General features: G+C 32.4%; 2 protein-coding genes across 5 annotated transcripts in view; one reads left to right on the forward strand and one right to left on the reverse strand.

Moving 5' to 3' along the window:
* Positions 1-12,444, reverse strand: part of LOC124359273 — a 297,085-nt gene that overhangs the window by 73,591 nt on the left and 211,050 nt on the right. The window lies entirely within an intron of this gene.
* Positions 983-2,452, forward strand: LOC124359274. 3 transcript variants are annotated; one of them, XR_006922137.1, is made up of 2 exons: positions 983-1,201; positions 2,156-2,452. XR_006922137.1 is itself a non-coding variant. In XM_046811891.1 (2 exons), exons 1-2 carry the CDS (start codon positions 1,059-1,061, stop codon positions 2,345-2,347), a joined length of 321 nt encoding a protein of 106 aa, XP_046667847.1. In that variant the 5' UTR covers positions 983-1,058; the 3' UTR covers positions 2,348-2,452. The 3 variants fall into 3 exon arrangements, 1 of the variants encoding a protein (XP_046667847.1); XR_006922136.1 differs by having other exon boundaries at positions 983-1,192; XM_046811891.1 differs by having other exon boundaries at positions 983-1,187.

Raw genomic sequence — 12,444 nt, forward strand, 5'->3', positions numbered from 1 at the left:
TACGTAAACACTTCACGTATTCTCATGAAATACTACAGTCATCTTTCCGAGAAATTAAAACTCCTTTTCTGCTATGCCGCAAATTATTATTTTATAATTATTATAGAAGTAACACTAAATTAGAAAAAAATATACTGCCAAATATCAATACTCTTGTTCGGTGTTAGTTATGATATTATAAATCACATTGATGAATACAATATTACAAACAATTCAATAAAGTACTTGTTTTATTATTAGAATTAGCATTATAACAAATATTGACAACACTTGTTCACGAAGTAACCTTATTAGATGTGGCTTGACTGAAGTAAATGTGGAAATGAATGAATTAATGATCCATAAATCAGTACCGCTTCTAGCATCAGAGACCATACGCTACATGGCTACAGGCATTCGAGAGGCAAGATCCAATCTGCATTTTATAAATCGCAACCTAGGTTTTTTCGAGAAATCACTAGTGATATATTAAACTAATAAAGAAAACTTGTTCGCGTAGCCTTATTTAATATTATTTTTATTTACCTGTGCCGGTTTTATACTGAAATAGAAAAAATTTTTAACGATTTTAATACCAAAATCAAATTTAATAGTATGTCATTTGTAGGTCTGAAACGTCAGTCAAATTCTTAAAGAAGTCGAATAGAATAGTCCAGTGTGGAAGAAAATAAACCCAGGCGATATAACTGCACGGAAGCAGAGAATACAAACAAGCACATCATACCCGAATTATAGCGAAGGTGGAACACTGACGTAAGACTCAATTTTAAATCAGGTAAGTTAAATCCAAAATTAGAATATCTCAGACCTTCATTAAATAAAAAACATTCTTATGAAAAGTGACCTACCTTATAATAGTTTTAAATATTAAAAATTGGATACAAACTTAGTCTATAAAAATAACGTAGTACGTTAAATAACGTCAGCGTTGTAATTAATAATTTCCATTTACGGTTTCTATGGAAATCACACATGTATTTAAACAAATCTCAGTTTTCATGACTGCGTCACCATCATCAAAATTTATGTAAAATTAAGTAGTGAGTAAAATTTTAGTAATGAATAAGCTTAGTGAGTTAGAACTAAACATTTACTCCGCCATGTACGACCGGATATGTTCACTAAACAGTTACCAAGCGCCTGGGCGAGAACATGTAGTGTTGTTTCTTGGGCTGTCTTCCACCATGGTTAGGTACTTAAGGTTTAGTATAAACTTTATTATTTAACTCTTTAAGAAATCACTAGTGATAGAGATTTGTTACATATTATCTTCTCAAAACACATAACTTACTGCTAATCGGTTGTCACTAATTACAGACACTAATTTGCTCAGTCTTATCGCCCGAAAAAATCTGTCTGGTTCCATGTACATACTTAAGCGTATAACTAAACTAAAAATAGATCCACCATATGAAACTACAAATAAAAAAGGTACTACAGTACTACATCTAGCGCGCTACAGTTGACCTTGGAGCTAGAAAGAACCTACTTGTAGTTGACTGTAGGTATAAAAACTAACACATTTCTTACGCAGTATAAAAATAATACTTAAAATGCTTATATCTTCTGTTAGTACCATATGAACTGAGTAAATATTGATAGTTATAGGTTTAATTTCTAATTCTAAAATAAGGTTTTCTTAAAATTGTGTCCTTGTATGTGTACCTGTGCGGTATATAAATTCCTTTTGCTCCAGGAAAGAACCCTATTTGGGACCAAAATTAGACGGTCAGACAGTCCGTCTGACATAAGCAGGAAGTAAAATCGTATTCTGACATTGTACGAAGATTCACATAGCTCATCGCTCTAGTCTCATTATAGGGAAATGATAGGAGCCAAAGAAATAACCAAAGAAATGCAGCCTTTTGTGAATCTGCAAGTATAAAACGCGAATGACTTCCTTCCATAAGACGTTTAGTGGTTTATCTACTGTAATCGCTCGAAAAGGTCCTAATGTTTAAGTTTACTTGGTACCATACATTCAATAGGTAAAGTCTTTAAACAAAGAACACATTGAGATGATATACAAATTGACGTAAAAGTTATAAAAATAAACACTTTTTACTTTATTTGTTTAAATAGCACTTAACCTGCCTATCTATTTGTACGCACGCCACTGTTCAATTACACGCTGCTTATGTAAATTATTTTACAGGCGCAAAGTTCTCTGATACTAAACGCTATTTTGACTGCGGAGACGACTGAAGATGGTACTCTGACCGCCCAAGACTTTCTTAAACTGATGACGTCAGTAACTGGAATCCTCAGTCCTTGGGAGCGTCTGGCGCTCCTTCACGTCGGCATTAGTGACCTCGTGGTTGTGGGGAGGTCAGAGGAGTCGCAATGAGCTGAGATGAGTCGCTTACGTTTTATTTATTTCCACAACAATTGGTTGCTTTAATAAACAAGTAATATGTTATTCTTAATCGAAGATAAAAACCTTTTGATCATACATACCTTTCACTTAACTACTAACTTATAAGTAGGATAGCCACGAGAAAAAGTATTATTACTGTCACGTTATTACAAATTATAATACATGTAAAAAGTGATGTATAAAAAAAAAATTATTGCGCAACATTTTAGCATACATGATAGTGGATTCGAATGTCACGTATCAAAGATGTTTTTATCATATTTAAATTGGACTCAGAATGTATGCCTTCTCTTGTTTGTAGTTAGCTGTGTTATATTGAGGCACCACGATGCTGACGGACTACAGTGTTGGGCTAATGTATGAGAGAGTGCGACAATGTCACTTTGCTGAAAAGTCTTAAACTGATAGATTGACAGATTGATAAAAATATAAAGGGAAGCCAGATCAGCTGATGTGCTGTACAAAATCGAAATTTATGACAAGTTTTCATTAATATTAACAGTACTGAAAAGTAGAGACTAAAATATATCATTTTGTAATATTTTCTCTTGCGTTCGGAACAATTTTTTCAGGAAGGAGATAGTAAAATTATTTTTAAATCCCAAACATTTTGATAAGGGTATAGCTGGCAAAAACGATTCTCCAGTGGATTTTAAATCAATACTCAACCTCAAGTAGTAAGGTTAGTGTTATATTCGATGTTGTCTGTGGTAGAAATCATTTTTACAAAATGAATATACATTGAAATGGATATACGTAATTACAGATACATTAACTCAGACAAGATTTAAACCTGGGCTATGTCTGAACTCAAATTCAATATCCGATGTCTTAGACAGTGTAGCCATCGGCTCTCCCATTTTTTGTTCTTCTAAAGTATTATGGATTTTTTTGCAAAATGACTGAATATTAAATACAAACTTTTTTCGTAAGTGTTAAATTTTACTCCGCTACTACTGTGGAAATTGTCCGACAATTTAATTTAAACGGTTTTTAAGCTAGTAAATTACTTTAAGACTTAAGTTTGCATCTTAAGCGACTAATTCATATCTTAAAGCTACGTAAAAGTGTGAACCAGGGCTAAGTTTTAATTATATGGAGAAGCCACGACAATTATTAATTTTTGAAATTAGATGTTCAGTTTGAGGAGAGGAAGTAAAGAGATTTTAAAATACCCTATTCAATGACCAATGCATTTGAATAAATATCAATAGTTCCATTTCAATGTTTAAAGAAGGCTCTTAAAGTTAGTCCCTGTTGCTCCCCACTTAGTAAGAGTTTCCGCTGTAATATTTGTAGCAGGAATGACAGAATATGTGAAGTGGGACAGCAGGAGCAGCACAACTCCCGGTCTCATGTGAATGTCAGGAGCGGAATGTCAGGCATCCGTAGAGAGACGTTAATTAAAGATCAGATCCAAACCTTCCCCTCCGCTTGTGAAACTTTGTAAACCGACAACTGTCAATAACAATTACGTTCTCTCTTATATTTCCCGAACAAAGTGTTACCGCATTGTAAATGTTTGTGGATACTAAAAGTTTATTTTCTTTATCAAAATATTGGTACTCATATTGTGTTACCATAACGCAAGCATTTTTTATGCACATTGCACATTTAAGCAGCAGTTGCTTTTATCCGTAAGAACTATTAGTTTTTATTCTACAGGTTATTTGATCACAGACGATGTGACGTAACAAGACAAAATGTCAGATGGCTCTCCGCTCAGGCAATATTTAAACTTAAAAAAGTATCGAACCATCCTACAATTTTGTTTTTAGTAGCTTCATCTCCCAGCATGGAATCGGGGTAAACATTATAAATATCTCTCATGTAAATAACATTAGATGCAAAATGTAAGGAGATCAGGTTGTTTTCTTTGGAGGCCGTTGATGTTTAAAACATTCTCCTTGTATGACTACAGTGAATAGTATAAATATTCACACATGTAATAAATGTAGAGAAAAACTTACCAAAAGAAAATTGTACTCTCAGCAAGATAGTAGGTTATGAATAACTAAAAATCGCGTATATTAAGGGAAAATGTTTTAATTAGGTTTTTTCTTATTAAAATAATAACTTTTAGCTTTTAAAAAAATCAAAATATCACCAGTTATTAACACAAACAAGAAATATACATCGGCTAGTTGCTGATAACCAGCATGGGTTTGTTGGTTCTAGTGAGGTATTTAATAATCTTAGTGAAAAGCAAAAAATACTAGGTAAAAATATACATTTCAATATAATAATAGTATGTTGCGAAGAAATTTGAAAATAGTATGTATCGATTCCTATCAGAGAAAATAACTCACTATTAACACCTCGACCTTGAAGAAGTTATATTAGGTAGTTAACTACTTCAGAACAGGCGTCTTTGATGATGGTTTCAGGGCGCTCTGTACTTGACCTTGTATAGAACTTGAGCATCTTCACCGTTACCACGAAGTAAAATTTTGCGAAGAAAGGGGTGAACAAGACAGAAGCAATTTGAATACCAGATAACACAAAAACTGCGTAAAAGCTATTTAAAAAGGTCTTCATAGTGGACATTATTAATATTTACGTGGTGGTGTTTTATTGCAAATTTCCACTTGCAGGATCCACGAAGGTCAGCAGTTTGGGAGAGAGTCACGTACATTATGGAACACGGCCGGCTAATCGACCATTATTGTACGTGGCGGGGTAGTAATGCCACGCTGTACACGATTATTGTACCTCTAGCAGCAGTCACCATCTTACACGATGTAAATACACAACATTTTAAATATCACATATACATAAATATATGATAACCGACACATTACTTTAGCGGTTTGGCGTACATTTTAACAGGATTTCTAGAAAGGTTTATTTTCGAACTAAAGAATTAATATTCAAAATTATGTTATTAATTTGCTTAAGGTTAACAAATCCTACCAGTACAATTATGAATTGCCGACTTTACAAAGTCATTAACCTACAAATAGTCCTTTCTTCTACAAATAGACGCAATTTCTCAAAACCCTTTCGAGATGCATACAGTGTTTGTGAAAAAATGTTAGGAGATATTATAAGCATCATATAACCTTTATTACTTACTCTCTAGCTTCATAAATAATGGAGTTGTCACTTTAAAAAAAAAGTACGAACGGCTACCATATTGTACTGAAAAAGCGTACAAAGCTGACTGTGGAATGTGATTGAGATATTTATAAAAGCAATTTTTGTAACAAGTACTACCTTGTTTTAATATTTTAAAGACAGAGATCGTTTCCACAAGGCGCGTTATATAACGTATATAACGTCTTTTTGTCTTATGTATAAATCAACTTTTGAACGGAGTGGTTTTGGGCTCTGATGTTCATATTTGGCCAGTTATGCAGATAATTTTCCTAAATGTAATCGTTAGAACAATTGAAATAGACTGATTTTGTACCACTTAAAGTATAAATGAACTCTGTAACATACATGTAGCTTGTATGTATACAAGGTTGTACCATATATGTAGTCAACACTGAAGCCTATATGGGATTACATGGGCGATTTCCAATCAGTCTGAACATCAAGGTTATTGCTCTAACATACGCCGACTATAATATTATTACAGTACAAAACGGTACTAAATATGATGTAATCGTAGTCCTAAAATCATCATTGTCACCTTTATCACTTATCGTTATGGCAAGTGAATTGTATGTAGCAAGAAAATAAATAATTAGATGAAATGTAATACAACAAAATACCACTTAAAACCTACAACCAACTCTTACTAACCTAAAAGCATTTTTGTAAAGGACCACTTTGCAAATAAAATCACGTTTTCAGAATTAGAATCTGTTTATTGTAATTTTAAAATTTTTATTACCACCCATATAAACTAAAAAATAATATAAAATACTGGGTATTAAGAGTGTAAAATATAGATTACTGTAGTTCAAACACAGAAGTAGAATTAAACCAAACTTAACAACAATAGTCTGGTTCCGAGAGAAAAGTATACTCAAATAAAGGTCGCCATGAATTGTAATTGGAGGGTATTAGCCCGGATTAGGGTATTAGCGTTTTACACAGCAAGTAAAACGTAATATTCTCAGACACGCTAACTGAGGAGCAAAAAACGTGGGGAGCGAAACACTCCCACGCGCACAATGGCCGAAATGTAATTTGGCCATACTAGTGATGGGAGCATCAAGTACAGAATCGAATAGTATTCATAAACAGCCCGGGTATTCACATATTCGAATACCTCAAAATAAATTCGATTACTTTTGAAATGAATACAATTTCTCTGGAAGAAACGAATTCAAACCTAAAGCACTCGTATATATATATATATATATATATATATATATATATATATATATATATATATATACGTACATGTGTGTGTGTGTGTGTGTGTGTGTGTGTGTGTGTGTGTGTGTGTGTGTGTGTGTGTGTGTGTGTGTGCGTGTGTGCGTGTGTGTGTGTGCGTATTAGGGTGTATCTGGACTATGAAAAGAACAATTAAGGGGAGATTCATAATTCGAAATAAGTAATTAAAAAATGTAATTGAAAAATGTATAATTGTACAAATATTTTATTAATAAATATATTTGTTAACAATAATAACAAAAATTATAGATTATATCATTTTGTTGCTTAAAAACAAAATGTGATTGAGGTTTTGGCTTCAATGTATTTCTAGAATCATTGGTAACAACAAAACCTGCAGTGGAAAAGAATCTTTCAGACGAGACTGAAGTAGCAAGTAAACAAATATATTTTTTCTGAAGTTCATAAATCATGTGTATGAGGAACAAAAAAAGCAAAGGATTTTCCCCATCTTTTTGGCAGGGCAATTCCAAATAACCAAGAAACAATGGATCCGGGAAGGAAGTAAGACAAGTCTAGACTTGCCTCTAAGAAATACTCAACGCAGATAGAGTATTCGAATAGAAGGGAGCTTTTGAATAAACCATATTCGATTCTCCCATCACTAGGCCAAACTAATACGGTAATCGTCTTCCTCTTGCCCTGCTAGCCCTGGCAGACAACTAGCACTCTTTACAGTCCAGGAGCCGCAAGCAAATTCGCATGAGTAAGCACAATTTTTTTCTCTTGTAAACGATAGAAAAATGTACGCTAAGAAATAAATTGATTGTCAAGCGCCTTAAGTTTGGTGAATGTCGAAACGGGAGGCATCAAAAGGGTTAATGATATGAAATGGTGAGAGTTTGTTCTGAGGTAGTTCTTTTAGCTTCACATACTTAAAAGTAACCATTCGACACTTAAATAAATGTTAAATCAGCGTTAGTTAATCATGTACATACTCATAAAGTGGCGAGTGCAGTCTCTTTGTTTAGTTTTCTGACGGTAATGTAACTACTATCTATGTGTCTTACGGTCATTTTAAAGACGTGTATTTTAAAATAAAGCCTTAGCAATCACCTGGTAGTTAAGACGAAAATGTTTACGATTTATCATATAAACCTGTTCTTTATTTTTGGAAGTTTCATGAATTTGTATCAACTGTATTAAATTTTTTCAGGAATTTGTAACATCGACTTAAAAACAACAGAAATCAATCGCGTATCCGTAGAACATATTTGCGAACATAATGAACATTGTTTCAACAAGCCTAAATGTGATAAAAATAGTAATAAAAAATATAATGGTTTTCTTGGATTTTCGCGGTTAGGATTTAAAAAACAGTTTCTTATTGAGCACTATAAAAGTTAGATAAAAGTGTGTAAAAGATTATTGTAAATGAGTTCTGTGATGTTGAGTTATTGTTTCGAGTTCTCTCTCTCTTTCTCCCTTCCTCTCTTTTCCTCCTTCGCTCCCTCTCACTCCTCTCTCTTTCCCTCCCTCCCTGATCAGCTGTAACAGACTGTTATTGTTCCGTTTTAATCAACTTGAAGGTTAATATTCCGTTTGATATCACTTCAAATACTATCCGATTTAATTTTTTTTTTTCAAAAATCGTGTCTCATCGATTTCTTAACAACGTCGAGGCTTCACTAGCAACAGTATATTGTTATAAATACATGGCGGTTCAAGACAGTTCTGACTCAGAACCCCCAAAGTGGTGCCCCCTGGGTCCATCAGGAATCCAGCTCGTCCATAGGGAATCCACCGAGTTAGCCATTCAACTGTATATAGACAGCATCAAGGCGGGACTAGGAATACATTTACTTTGCTCTATTATGCCAGTCTCACGTCAGAATTCGAAATACACTATCTTAAGTATGAGAGAGATCTCAAACGCGGAGTGTTAAAATCATGAGATTCCTTAAGCCAGTCTTTTTGAAGACTACTTTCCAAAAAACTCATCTTATTGCGCATAATCTGTAGAATGAGAGAAACCACCAACATTATTACTGCTTCATATGCATTACAAGGTTCGAAAAAGTATGTTGTGGTGAATAAATAATATAATTTTAACTTTTATTATGGCTTTTGGTTACATTATATGATATACACCAATACATTTTGTATTCCGTTATAATTTTGTTTAATAGATCAAAATGTGCTGCAGTCTTGGAGTAGACCTGAAGCGCATTTAATTAGAAGTGTTTCTCCCCATGCTTCACTATATGACTTCGAAATAATATTAAAACTCTTAGCAAGAGGAAAAAACGTGGAACATTAATTTTTCATGGGAATTAAAATTTGCTTCAAAATAGCTAATAGCTTTGTAATATAGAGAAAACTAAATAGGTCTACTGTAAGAATGATTTCTTCCCTAACATTACCGTTAGCAAGTATTATAATTTAAATTACTCAAATCACAAAGTTGGTCTTCTTGACCAACAGCATACTGAAGAGGAATCAGCTTTTTAGCCATTGCTTATGTTATCTGTACAGTGATAAGTCATTTAGCGCTTTTTGGTCTGTATTAGGGTACATAAAGTCTCATTACTTCCTTACTGGTACAACCAATGAAGTGCTTTTCAAAAAGTAAGGAAATCACGGTTGGAAAGGAACAGTACTAATGATGTGTAACAAACTGGGTATTACATCACGAATTATAACCATAACTTTGTCTTTAAGGTAACAATAATTATGTAATGCTTGATATACGTAAGCAATATTTTAACTTATAAAAGTTACAATGCAATTTATTTTCTAATCAGTTTGCCGATTTGGCCCAAAAAAGGAAAATTGATAGATAGATTGATTGAAATCACTATTACATGAAACGTCAAACATTTAAAGCAAAGAATCGGCCTGTCTTTAGGCTCTACTATCTGATAAACTCTAGTACAATATTAACTTTGATATAATGAGATAAACATTAAATAAATAAATAGCAGTTACAACTTTTCTTGGATGTAATCGAGTATCTTAAATACTGAAATAAAAGTATGTAAATCAATGAACTCTTTAGCATGAGTGGTTTTTATAATTCAAGTGAACGGGTATAAGCTTCTCTCTCAAGTTTAGATGAGTTTACACCAAGTTTATACAATATCAGAGAGGCTTACGAGTTGAACCTTACTACGTTCCATACAGTTTATAAAAATTGCACCATAACTGCACAAAACTATATATTTCAGCTATTATTCTTGCAATTGCATGAAAAAATAAAAACAAGAACATTAAACTAATAGTTTTAGTTTTATTGGGCATGTGAAAAATAACGTCACATCCTAGAGGAGCCAGTTCCGCGATTTTAGAGGATGTTATATAAACAAGAATGGTAAAGAACAGAACCTAACGAAATGTCTAGAACCCGAAGTAGATTTATAGATATCCTTACAGTAAAGAAACAAATGTCTTATTGGAGTTTCAATGGAGGAACGAGTAAGTGAGTGACTTTATTGGTTTAGTTCGTATAACTTTCAAATACACTTTGCCAACAGACATTGCTGAAATGATGAAGAAACCAGTAATTTCACAAATGACTTTGCCTCCTCATATCACTAATAATTTGCTACCATATCATATACATAAACATATTTTAAGGCACTCAAAGTATCATGAAAACTGTAATTCGTAGGATCTTTGCCGAGAAATAAATTAAGCGTAGTAGAATATGGGAAACATAAGAATATTACAGGCAAATAGTAAAACGTATACTTTCAAGTGAGTACACATAGAAAGAGACCAAGATGAAATACAAAATAATGAATTGTACATCTCTCATATTACTCCAGTAAACGGGATTTTATTGTTAGAGAATGAAGTAAATTAACATTGCATTAGGCAGTTGGAACAAGATTAGAACATTGAAGTTTAATAAAGCATTTCATAATGTTTGGGTATGAAGAATTTAATCGTTTCAATGTGGAGGAAACTGTTATTGTTGGTTTCCATTGCCCAATATTATATGCATGCTCTATAACATACAATGTAGCTTATATGTTGTGAAAAACATTTTACATGGTTTATATGGAAAGTTTTGTGTTTTTGTAAACACACATTTGTGATTGTGGCAAAATTACTAAAACGGTGAAAAACGTCAATTATAACTTGACGTATTTTGTGTTTAGTCTGTCACATTGAACCTCCACTACCATGAAATGACTTCCCTGACGTTACTTCATTTATACATTTATTACAGTAAATATTTTTGGTTCTCAATAGTTTTACAGTTTCAGCATGTTATATTATAATTACTATGTTGTATTAGTCTCTGAGTTATACCTCTGAGTTACACCAGTCTGTTTAACAAATTTGTATTTATTATAAAAATTCATTATTTTTAACAGTAGTATATTTGGATATAATATACATATTTATATTTCACGGAGGTAACTTTTGAAATAAATTTATTATGAAAATTTGCAAGTGCAGTTTCCTTGTAGCGTCATCTTAGCTTACTTAATCGCTATCGTAATAGCTGAATCGTAACTTACTTAGTAGTTTTATAAGTGGCCAGCCGCCTACTTTAGCTTACAACTTCAAGTATCACTTACTCGCAGACTGGCCACTGTATCTAGTAAACACAAAAATGATTAAGCTGATTTTTTAATACTCAATAAAGGTAATATTCTACTCAATATTAACCTTTATTCATTCAAAATAGACTTATATAGTTTTCTCGGTTCTGATACTCTTAGCCAATAGAAAAATAATTCTTATTTCACTTTGATCTCATAAAGTAGAATTTTAGGGAAACAAAACAAGTTTTAGCTATAAAAGTAACGTTTTATAAGAAAATACATACAAGTTTTGTCAATCATGTTTTTTGAAATAATTATTATGGTTAAATCACAGGATAGCTGAAAAAGCCACAATGACTTTGTGATTGCTTGCTTATTAACTGTCTGATCATATTTGGCTGTAAAGATGTAATACTGTTTTGTATTTTTGCTCACGTTTTAGATGTAAAAAAGTTAAGATAAGATTTTTAGAAACTAATTCTTAGAGCCATATAAAAGTGAAATTGACATCTTGAAAGTGGTTGAACATAAACATTATAATAATTCACTTTATATCTGCTTTTAATAGAAAAAAATATAGAAGCTTTTCAAAAAACTAACACAGGAAATATTCTCTTTATAGTTTTCAGATATTAATTACTCGCCGTAACTTAACCAAATGTCTGTTGTCTTTCCGTAATTGCTGTCAAAGATTCGACTAGCTTCAAAAGGTTTTAAATTTATTATTTTGTCTCTTTATTATATTAACTTTAACGAAAGCCAGAAGCAATATAAGAGGAAATTTTGCAATCTTGAAAGCTATGAAATTCCTTAGGTATTGTCATGGAATTTATGTTTCATAAATATCGCAAGAATTGAGGCTAAACAGTGTATTCAATTACTTATTACGAGTTATCCTTACGTATTCATTGTTACAGTTTCGAAATTATAGAAATTTCTATACAATTGCTCGCTCAGATGCGGTGGTAAAACTTATACATCTTTGAGTGATGCGGAATACAATTTCATAAACAACATTATTTTTAAATAGCATAAAAATTTACAATGAAGTTCTATATTTATTTACAAGAGTGTTTGTAGAATGAAGTATTTGCCTTTTTTCAACGCCATTTGCGGGAATATTTTATCGCACATCACAATTAATTCTTCACTTGGGTTGAAGAGCTCCTCCATGTAATAACTTATACAATTAAAATCGAGTAAAAGTTTACAAAATACTAA

Source organism: Homalodisca vitripennis, chromosome 4, assembly GCF_021130785.1.
Source record: "Homalodisca vitripennis isolate AUS2020 chromosome 4, UT_GWSS_2.1, whole genome shotgun sequence".
NCBI lineage: Eukaryota > Metazoa > Arthropoda > Insecta > Hemiptera > Cicadellidae > Homalodisca > Homalodisca vitripennis.